The sequence below is a fragment of the Diaphorina citri genome, unplaced genomic scaffold, assembly GCF_000475195.1.
Source record: "Diaphorina citri unplaced genomic scaffold, Diaci psyllid genome assembly version 1.1 scaffold83, whole genome shotgun sequence".
In the NCBI taxonomy this organism is placed as follows: Eukaryota; Metazoa; Arthropoda; class Insecta; order Hemiptera; family Psyllidae; genus Diaphorina; species Diaphorina citri.
This window is the reverse complement of record NW_007377520.1, coordinates 696,623-708,395: the sequence shown is the minus strand read 5'-3', so window position 1 is coordinate 708,395 and position 11,773 is coordinate 696,623. Positions and strand designations below refer to the sequence as shown.

At 36.7% G+C, this 11,773-nt stretch overlaps 1 protein-coding gene across 2 annotated transcripts in view; it reads right to left on the bottom strand.

Annotated features, from left to right (window-relative positions):
• LOC103523237 (ribonuclease P/MRP protein subunit POP5) overlaps positions 1 to 9,435 on the bottom strand; it is a 22,912-nt gene extending 13,477 nt beyond the window's left edge. The window contains exons 1-2 of one of the 2 annotated variants that reach the window (XM_017449296.2): positions 9,213 to 9,435; positions 7,799 to 7,950 (exon numbers count right to left, since the gene is read on the bottom strand). In XM_017449296.2, coding sequence (XP_017304785.1) covers positions 7,799 to 7,950; positions 9,213 to 9,232 — 172 coding nt within the window. In that variant the 5' untranslated portion in view covers positions 9,233 to 9,435. The remainder of the gene's footprint in view (positions 1 to 7,798; positions 7,951 to 9,212) is intronic. The other variant, XM_008488300.3, reaches the window with a different exon arrangement.
• Between the last annotated feature and the right edge of the window lie 2,338 nt (positions 9,436 to 11,773).

Here is an 11,773-nt window from a genome sequence, read left to right as displayed (position 1 = left end):
AACCAAAACAACACCACGAAACTACACAAAATGGCTGCGTCCCAGCCCCCGGACGACAATGCAAATATACTGTCCGTGAAAGGAAAATAGGATTATTTCATACCTGACTGATGGAACAAGACATGGCTTTTATACAACAACAAACAAAAACACACAACAGACACAAAACACACAACATTCTCACCATAACATCAATCACACCACCCATACCATTGCACCACACACCTCATCCCATCATATACATACACCACACACCATCAATCACACACACACCATCGCACCACACACCTCATCCCACCATATACACAATCACACCACACACCATCCATACCCACACACCACACACACCATCGCATCACACACCTCATCCCCTCTTAAACACCATCACACAATCACACGTCCCAGTTTCATTCCAGTGACTCCCAGTGAGATTATTTATTTTGGTCTAAAAGTGTAATCTTCTAGGATTCCTAGTAAAGATTGCAGTCCGTATTTCAGGGAATTTTATTTTGCAGAAGCGTTTTTTAGCTCAATGATCTTAAAAAAATGAAGGGGCAACAACCAACACGACAACACGTAAAAAAATCTGGTGTGAACATCACACGACTTTCTATTACATTAAACTTCTCAACTGTAAGTCGGACAGTTCTAAATGTTTCACCATTCGATTCGGCGGGTCTTAAATGATCGGCTGAAGTGTTATCTAAAACTTTCTCGCTTTGAGTTCATAGGTCGTCGCGACAAATTTCGAGATCAGAGCTCATTTGTGTGAGAAAATGTGAAAAAAATCCCCCAAAAACTAGTTTTTTTGGTTTTTTGGCTTTATGGTTTTCTGGACAAAATTTGCACCACCATTTTCGTGTTCCTGGTAAAAAGACCTTTAATTTGATATATAGGTCGACCAGGTTTGGATAAGTCCTTCTATGGGGACAGACAGACCGACCGACCGACAGACACCGAAGCGAATACAATAGTCCGTCCCTTATACCTTTTTATTACTATTGTAATAATAAAGGAAGGACGGGCTAAAAAAGAGGAAAATGAACTAAGGGAGTATTTATGAGTAGCCTCCTTGTTATGATATGATGATCAATAAAACTCTGTCTTGAGCTTGGGCAGGACACCAAAAATGACATCACAGCAAGGGAAAAACTCATTATATGATGAAATACTGTGCTCATGTTGTCGGTCATAAAAAAGGAAAAATGACATCAAACAAGGGAAAACTTGTAAGTTACATAGTTACCTACAGTCCTGTGGCATACCTATCCGTGCAGTCATGGCATCTTAACAAAAAATAAGTTAACCCATCCTTACACTGTTGCTATAAATAATCATTTGTTATCTAAAGCTCCAAGGCATCAAGTCAAGAAAATTGACATCCGAACAGGAAAAAGTTATTACATATGACATACGTATGAATATTATTAACTTTTGCATCCCATTCCTCACTATAGTAAGTTTTCTTGACACGTGATTTGGCAATAACCCAAACACTTTTTTAGATAGAACTCAGTGGAAGAACGAAGAAGAGATCTTGGTCTGTGGACAGATACTGGTTGGGAATGACTAGAAGGAAGAGCATAACCAAACATTTAACATTCTGTAGTAGGTACATGATTAGGCTAAAGAAGACAGGCATACAACATATTGTTTAGTCTAGACTCTAGGTCTAGAACTATAGAATCTAGCTACCTAGCACTATCTGACAATATTAATGTCTGAAGATCATAGCAATACCACTTACATATCTCATAAAGATAGTACTAGTATAGTAGAACCTCGATTATTTCAACCAATTGGGACCGAGGGTAGTTGAAATTATCGAGGTTCTGTATAAAAGTTGAAATAATCGAAAAGCCGTATAAAACAATGATAATGGGGCCAAATTTACCAAAGAACAAAATAGGGAATAAATACTCTTTTATTTTTAAATAAAACAAACAAAAAACAGTCTTCGATATTGTCTTCTTCGTCATTATCATTAGTCTCATTACTTGAACATTCTCTTCCTCTGATAAAATAAGTAGGATTTCCTTCGAAAACCCCCCGATTTTTGGAGTTGAAATAATGGAATTTGGAATAATCGAGGTTCTACCGTACTAGTACTCTCAGATGATAGTAACAATGTCTTGTCGTGAAGTAGGTAACTTTCACCAAGTCTGTAAAGTGGTTTTTATGTAACGACGATTCCTATTGAGACTAGTTTTAGGGGGTCCCCCCGAATTTAGAGCTTCCTTATATATTATAGAGATAGAGGTTACTAAAGTTCGTAGCCAAAGTAGGATCATTTTTACTTTCCTTATCTAATTTTACTATCTTTTTTTTTTCCTTATCTATTTTTTTTTTATTATTATTATTTTTAAAATTATTTACTTTCCTTATCCTATCAGAAGGAAAGTAATGTAATTGGGTCAAATTTTCGGTGGTCAGTAAAGAAAAAGGAGAAAAGAAGGTTTCATAGAGGGAACTGTAACTGCTGAGGTCTTATCGTCCCGAAACTCTCCCGAAAGCGACGAGAGAGGGGAAAGACCGCTGTTCCGAGAAAGAACCTTGTCCCTTCAGGATAAAATCCGCCCCGGGCGGAAATCAAACGCACGACTTAGCACAAGGCAGACGCGCTACCATCCAAGCGAACTAGGCTGACGAAAAACAACGAACATCGAAAATGGAAATACGTAACACTTTCCTAAACTAAACTACGATTATACTGTTAGGATAAGGATAAGAAAAGAGTAGGTACATAAGTAATAATCTAATAATAATGTGTGGACAAAATAAGTAAACCTACTGAGTAGGTACTTGTCAACTTGAGATAAAATTCAATGGGAAATCGATTTAAAATCAACGTTTCAATATTTAATACAACGATTTTTTCAATACCTATTTAATTGACATTAAACCCTTAGAAAAAAGATTAGTAAGAATTTTTTTTATTAACATTTATTATAGTGGGTATTTAGTAAGAATTAAATCAGTGCCAACCGAGCAAATGATAACAACAAGTACCTACCCACACCAGTTGTAAACACCGGGAATCTTATATTATAAATTCAAGATCCAGTCACATTCCACACACTGGGGAGATAATGTTTAATAGTACAATATACTTAATAGTTCTCAGAATGAGTCATTCATTTTGTTAATAGACTCTTAAATTGGAAGGTAACCGCTAGGCGAGGTTGCCTGAGGCGTTCTCTACCACCTAACCCTTCGAACTCCCATGATGATGTGGTTCCATACTTAATAGTTTTCAGATTTCAGAATGTGTCAAGCTAGGTAGGTAAGTATTTATATTGTTTATTTCTTTGATCATTCTATCACAAGTCATTCCTACCTCCAAAAGTTCTTTCAGTTTCCTCTCTACCAATCTACTTTCTGCTCTCCCAAAATTTCTCTCTCCCAAAATTTACTTAATTCTCTTCTTTTCCTGGTAAACAGGAGGGCGTGGGTTCAATCCCAGCTGAGGTATGGAATTTTATCCTCAATATAATTTGAGAATTTGACCACAATAATAGTAGTAGCCTACTGCTGGAGTAAAGGGACTTTTCAGTCCTATGCGAGCAGTATAAATAAGCACTATTATTATTATTATTCCTTTGGTTTATAATTGAGAATGACTTTTGCAAGGTAACCGCTAGGCGAGGTTATAGCCTGGGGCGTTCTCTACCACCTAACCCTTAAGCTGTGTCCACACATGGTCGACGGCCGTTGATCGACGTCGACTGAAACCGTCCACACTGCCTTGACGACATAGATTCACCCCGTCGATTGGCATAGATAGACCGTTGAGCGACGGCCGTAAACTATGTGTGGACAGTGGACACAGCTTGAGAGTTCCTATGACTCTTTTCAACCTCTGAATGGGTTCAAAAACATTGAAAAAATCTAAATTTATTTTGCTACAAAGAGGATGGAGTTTACATAATTCTCTGGAAATTTACCACCTTTTTACTTTTAGTGGGTATCATGAAAAAATCTCGTTACGTAAACAAAGAGCAGGTACCTTCCTATCAGTATCTACCTATAAGTGTGTCCAGATCAATGTGACAGCAAAAAAAATAGGTATTGTTGCCAAACATGTCACATGTGCAATGGTAGAGAATCTTTTAAAGGGGAGTTAATTTTGCACAGTGCTTCCTCCGACAGTGAAACAAAGTCAGGTAAGGCGATATCCACCTTACCTGTTCTGGAATCCAACCTCTGACCTTAGAGCTCTACCTCTGCATTTTAAAAGAGAGAGTTTATGAACCACAACACCTAGAAAGCTGAAATTTGGTAGGAATATTCCTTTTATGGTCTAGGTGTGCAATAAGAAAGGATTTTGCGAAAATCAGGGTAAAGAAAGTAAAAGAAGAGTAAAATGTTGATAAAACACTTAACATTCAACTAGGTAGATATTAAAAGGTAAAAATCCATTTTCTAATTGAATATCGAATTTAAGTTGTCTTTGATTTTTAATTTTCTATTTAGGTAGGTATGATTTTTTATTTTATTCATCAGAACAATTCAATCTCGAGCTCAATAAACTTTGAGCTGAACCCTCCTCGTCTAAAACTTTAGCAGAATAGCTCAAGTTTGTGTCGACTGAGGAGGGAAAAGCTCAGGTCTATGGCAGTTCATTCTTTCATAGATCTTCTTTCTTCTTATGACAACTGCTTCTTGTTCCTTTCGAGCTTAAGCTTCAAGTATGTGGATGATCCAGTTTTCAAGCATTTTTGATTTCCATTATGGTATTTTCAATTTTGTATATGTACAATTGGTGTGAATGAAATTTATGTTGAAATTAATTAATTCGGAAATTCTTTTAACAACTCCCAATTGATTGTGATAGAAAATATTATTATAATTTATTAATCTTACCGTGATGGAAAATTGTTATTTCGATGGGCCTTTTTTTCGATTAGTAACAGTAAGTGATAAAATATACTTTTTTTTTCCGATAGCAAAAACTCCACAAACCTTACCTAGCTCTGTTCGCCTGAATGGTAAACACACAACTGATCCAGGAACGCTCGTGATTATATCACTTGTTATATGACTACAAGCACTAGGCACTCTACTAGGTCTGAGAAAGAGGTAACCTAATCACTAATCAGAAGAGAAATCATTTGAATAAGGACCAACAAGGAGAGAGAGAGGTGTGCAGGGGTGATAATTTGGTTCCTCGCTAGGAAGTGAAAGTGGGAGCTGTGCCAGTAGAGTTAGTGGAAATAAGTAACCACTTGAATCGACTACGGATGTGGAGGTTGGTGGTTCAAGTTCAAGTCAAAGCATGAAATTTAGTGTATTATGTTAAGGTGGTCTCTTCTTGATCCCTTGTGTCGCGTTCATTTGATTATTGCACTGCATAGGTACTTTTTTTCGATTTTAGTGTGTACCTAGGTGTTTTGTGTAGGTATTGTGTATTGGGAAACAACATTTATGTTGATCATTTAAAATGGCTCTTTTTAAATTGAGGAGAGGAGAAGGAGAGAAGGAGAGGGAAGGAGGGAAGAGAAAAAGAGAAAGAGAGAGAGAAAGAGAGAGAGAAAGAGAGAGGCGTTATATATAAAAAAAAAAACACACAATTGGTGGATCTCCAATCATATAATAGGATGCACATAGCAAAGCATCCACTATTTTTAATTCCTACTGTACCTACCTACAGTGAAAAGATTTTGCATTCCAATAATTTGTTTGTTTTTACAGGGAAATTTCTCTCCGCTTCGTTGATTTCCATTTTCCTACTCTTGTTATCACTAGCACTAAAGTACTTACTGAAAACGTAAAGTAGATAACGGATGTTCTTGGACCCTAGATTCTGATAAATTTGCAAGCTTCAATTAGGTAAGAATTTGTTATTAGTAATTACACTTTACAGTTTAAAAAAAAAGTTAGCTTTGCTAGATTTATTGTAATAGAATGTAATAATTTGATATATAGGTCGACCAGGTTTGGATAAGTCCTTCTATGGGAACAGACAGACGACATCGAAGCGAATACAATAGTCCGCCCCTTATACCTTTTTATTACTATTGTAATAATAAAGGAAGGACGGACTAAAAAAGTAATGCAAGCTTATGCAATATTAAAAAAAAAGTTAGCTTTGCTAGATTTATTGTAATAGAATGTAAAAAAGAAATGCAAGCTTATGTAATGTGGAACTAACTAAAGCTCACTAGTTCAGAGGCAGAACTTTGAACTTGTAATCTGGAAGACTAGGCTTCAATCCCGGTAGCAACATGAAAATTTAATAGCATCATTTCAGCAGGAACATTTGTAAATGCTTTGCTTGAACAAGTACAGTGGAACCTCAATTATTTCAACTTCCATTATTTCAAATCTCTATTATTTCAACTCCAAAATCCACATTGTTTTTTCTATCTTTCAAAGGATATCCTATCTTATCAGAGGAAAAGATCATAGAAAGTGATCACTTCAACTACCCCCGGTCCCAATTACCTAGTTGAAATAATCGAGGTTCTACTGTTATGAAACATTAATACCTGAAGGAGGTGTTTAAAACATTTTTTGTATTTGGATTTTTATCTACTGTGTTCATTCACGATAGGTACACACTACACAAGTTGAGTTTGGATTTAGTTTAAACGAGGCTAAAAACAGAATGGAGTGGAGAGCATAGAGTTTCCACTTTCGTGTTCCTGGTAAAAAGACCTTTAATTTGATATATAGGTCGACCAGGTTTGGATAAGTCCTTCTATGAGGACAAACCGACAGACAGACGACACTGAAGCGAATACAATAGCCCGTCCCTTATACCTTTTTATTACTATCGTAATAATAAAGGAAGGACGGGCTAAAGATCAAGGGAAAGAAAAGACATTAAAAAAATTGAGAGAAGAAAATGAAAACGTGTTAGAGGATATTTACTATTATTTTTCTGAATCTGAAAGGTTGTAGATCAATTATTTCAAAAATTTCGCCTGCGGCGCGGCATTCTACTTTATTTTTCTCCTTTTAGTGTTCAGCAGAGCTGTAATGTGAAAAAAAAAAAAAAAAAAAAAAAAAAAAAGATGAACACTAAATATAGAGCAAATTCTCTGTCTTCTTTTTTGAGGAAAACGTCTTTTTTTGTGACTATACCCCATATCAAAGAATTACTGCCTTGTGGTGTCTTTTTATACACACAGTATTGCAAATACGACCACCCAGTAACTAGTCTGTTTCTTAGCAACCAGATCAACAATGGATCAGTTGGGCTTACTTGGGTGATGTTTCAAAGTCACAGAGCAGGAAAAATGAGGACCAACGGAACTTTTCTTTTTCTTCTACAACTTCTAGATCCCGAGATAAATCGATTAAAAAATACCGGTAAATCGTGAACTTTGACGTCACGGCATACGCTCTCGTAGGCGATGACGTTACATTAAATGTCCCGAGCAAAAGCTCCCTCGCAGGCAACGCATGAATGTTTTTTTTTTTAATTATTATTTTTTTTTTTTTAATTAACTTTATTTTTCAATAAGACAGAACAAACATAGAGCAAAAAACAATAATAGGTAGTACAAAAAAAGAAGCAATTTCCTTTTTTCCACTTTCTTATTTTAACTTTAATAAAATAAACTTTATAACTTATAACATTAATTTTAATTTCTAATGCCTATTTCTTCATAACATTAATTTTTATTTTGAATACATAAGTATTTCTTCATAACATTATTTTTTGTTTCTAATACCAATTTCTTCATAACTTATGAAGTTGTTGTTGTTATGAATCATAACATTAACTTTTATTTCTAATACCTATTTCTTCATAACATTAATTTTTATTTCTAATGCCTATTCTAAACCTTACCTGCAATGATATTCTGAATACATGCCAGTCCAAAATCCCCGTGTACCGCTTTGATGGTGTATCTTATCGCTTGATACACATGATGACTCTTTATATCGACCAGTTGATTACACAGGCTCTCGTCTTCTGGATTGATCTGAATGGTTACATATCTAGACACAACACGACAAAGAAAGGCAAAATCCATGAAAGCAGATCTGCAATTCTGCACACATTTGTCTACCATTTGACACCAGATAGAAGTATCACCTGGTAGAGCCTAATTTGGGCTGCATTGGCTTTAGGTTGTGGCTATGTACCAGGTTGGGTTAAGTTCGGACTGGTTGAGACAGGACATTGTCTCTACAGTTTGGCGTAATTATGCAGAAGTCACAACCGTGGAAAAGAAAAGCTCCTTTTTGTATCCATCCTGATCCTATAATAACACTAATCACTGCTCTAATTGTGAAAACTCCTTCTTGTGTTTAACCTAACCCTATAATAACACTGGTCACTGCTTATTTGTGCCAGTTCCTTTGGTAGCAATATTCCACGGACGTGACTTCTGCACAAGTACCCAGTTTGGCATGGGTTACTTTACCAACCTTGGCTAACCCAACCTGGTACATAACCACGACCACAGGCAGGTACCACATGGAAAGAACCCAGATATTATTCCCAGGTGTCCCAGGCATATTTAACACCAATCTTTCCAACATTGTAGGACTCAAAGTTGGAAACTTTGTTTGATAAGTAGAGATTCAAAACATTACTGTTTGACTGCTAAGGATTTTATTGAAGTGGATTTTACCCTCCATCCATTTAAAACCTGCCTGTGAGGTTCATGTGAGTACATTCACATGAACCTCACCCAGCCAAGTCAGAAAAATAAAGCAGAATGAGTTTTCCTAACTGGTCACCCATACAGATACCATCTACACACGTTACAACTTTAGTGATCCATTGAGAACTGGTTGTGGTTCATTCAACATGCTGCTGTGCTGGCTTGTGAAAATCCGAGGGAATGGCAATGCAACAGGCCAAGTTCCAGTAATAGTACAGACCTACCGTCGTGGTTATGTACCGGGTTGAGATAGGCAAGGTTGGTAAACTTGCCCTGTTTACCACTCCCATGCCACACTGTAGAAACAATATCCTGTCTCAACTCAACCTGGTACATAACCACAACCTCAGACTTTAGGTATCACTTACCTATTCTTTTTTCTTTTAAGAGGTTTGACAGAGGGAACTGTAAATGCTATGGTCTTATCACCCCAAAATCAAAGAGAGAAGGAAGACAGGATAGGAGAAAGCCAGCCGTTCCGAGAACAAACATTATCCCATCAGGATAAAATCCGCCCCGGGCGGGAATCGAACCCGCGAGCGATTACAAGGCAGACGCACTACCAACTAAGCTAACTAGGCTGGCACTTACCTATTCTTGAATCGGACCATAATCAAACTTGCCACTCATGGCAGGCGTAGTATGAAATTGAAACTGGGCCTTCCGGGGTTCCGGGACTTCTGAAGGTACTCCAAAGGGATTTCTCAGCCTTTATTGTTTATTGCCTTTCATATGAGTAAAATTGGGTATAAATTTTATAAAAATTAAAAAATCAATTCATTTTTTTTTTTTACCCGTTCAAAAAAAGAGTTCATCCTTTCCTCGACACGAACAAAAAAAGTAAACAAACGTTATCAGAGAATAGTTCTTCAAACTGCCGGTAGAGTACGCTAGCGTACAGTCACGTGCGGAGCGTGACGCGCACGACTTTTCATTACCCTCATAGGTTTAGGTGTATTGCTTTCTATTACTGCTTACATGAGGCCCCTACACGACTAAAATCCGTTGATCCCAATTCGGATTTTTTTTAATAGATAACCAAGTGGATGATGTATTTAGTAACAAGTAGGTATTATTTACGAGTACCTATGTATGTACGAGATATTTTTATTTTAGTTCCCAAACACAAATATTGTGGCCTGTTCCACAACCAGGTACCTAACTCCACGCTCTATTCCTTTTTTCCAAAGATCATCATCAGTGTTTGAGCCTGGTCAGTAAACTTGAGTAACTTTAAGAATGTGAAAATGTACTTACCTAGGTGTACATCTTAGGCCCGGTTCAAGTATGTAATAAAAAAAGAATTTTCACGAAAAATTATTTTTTTATTATTTTTTTTTTTTTTTTACATAGGTACTCGAACCGGGCCTCACAAATTTAATGACGACAATCTGGTTATTCCATTTCTTCCAACCGCTTTCTCTACATCAGGTGTGCACAAACTGCGGCCCACGAGCTCATTTCGATTTTTAAGGAACAAAAGCTGGGCCCGTCCCTCCGGGAATTTTTTAGCCCGTAGTTTATTCGATCGTAGTTAAAAAAAATCACTACCTAGGTATGTACCTACCTAATTTGTTTAATATATTCACTTTATTATTATTATTGATTTTCCTTACATGTAATGATTTAAAATCAAGACTAGAGCCCGTTCTCCCTTTATTCCTTTATGTCACCCATCCATTTATTGGCCTTGCTCAGCGGAGACTAGAGCCCGTTCTCCCTTTATTCCCAATATAAGGTTTAAGTCACCCATCCATTTATTGGCCTTACTCGGCGTAGCTTTACATAGGTGACGCTAAAACCGGTCTTAAATTATCGACTGAAGTGTTATCTAAAACTTTCTCGCTTTGAGTTCATAGGTCGTTGCGACAAATTTCAAGATCAAAGCTCATTTGTGTGAGGAAATGTGAAAAAAATCCCCCAAAAACCAGTTCTACACCATTCCTGGAAAATGAAAGAGCAGAAAAAGGATATCCTTCTAAAGTACGATATTTGGAACATTGGACAAAAGTCTCATTTTCTGTATTTCGAGCTTTGCACTCATTAGGTTATTTAAAATAACATTCTAACATTCACACATGTACATAGGGAGAAATCACTGTAGAGGAAATGTTCAATTTCAAAGGTACTTTGAGTAAATTGAAGTTTGCACCCCCACTATTAATTTTTCAATGAAACAATATTGTGGTATGCAGACAAGCCAGTCAAGAGTACAAACTGAAGGTGCAAACGTACATTTTACTTATGGTGGATTTCACCAATGACTTATTGAGAGATTTGACTAATGGGAGAATTTATAATGCTCCAAAAAGGAGCTTTTAATGATCCAAACAAGAGTTTTCAAAAACTCCTCCTTTTTGGACTATTTAAATATCCTTTTTGGATGATTTTAAATTCTCCCATTAGTTAAATCTCTCATTTAGTCATTGGTGAAATCCACCAGGGGTACAAAATGAAACTTCATTATGTCACAAGTTTTTTTTTTCTTCTTTTAAATCGTATCCTTTTTGGATGATTTTAAATTCTCCCATTAGTTAAATCTCTCATTTAGTCATTGGTGAAATCCACCAGGGGTACAAAATGAAACCTCATAATGTCACAAGTTTTTCTTCTTCTTTTAAATCGACCAAGGGACCGTCTGCGGGAAGGTTTGCCGACGTGGTCGTCCAGATTATTCCAGTCATCATCATAGTCCTGCAATAGGGAACGGGGGGATTACTTTAATAGTTTTTCCTGCCGAAAAGGCTAGTGGGGCAATTCTTGCGTTTCTTTCGGAATGAGGAACACTTTCATGATCACAGCTAGAGGAACATTTTGGGAGTAGAGGTCCCTACACACAATGGGACACAACGCTTCTGACAATAAATGTCAATTTGTAAAATTAAATAGTGTAGGTACAAGTTGTAAAGCTTTTTTATATTTCCATGAGGAGTAATCAACTAATGTTGGAACTGATCTGGATTGGATCAGACTAGTTAATTAATACTACTTCATAGAATGCAAGGACTTCACTGACGATTGGGTCTACATCCCAAGTCCAGAAGTCCACTCGGGAGCATCATGTTCTCGACCAAAGATCGACAATCACGTCAGTATAAATAAGGTATAATAAATAATAAAATCATCGTTTCAGCCACTTGCGCCTGTTTCAT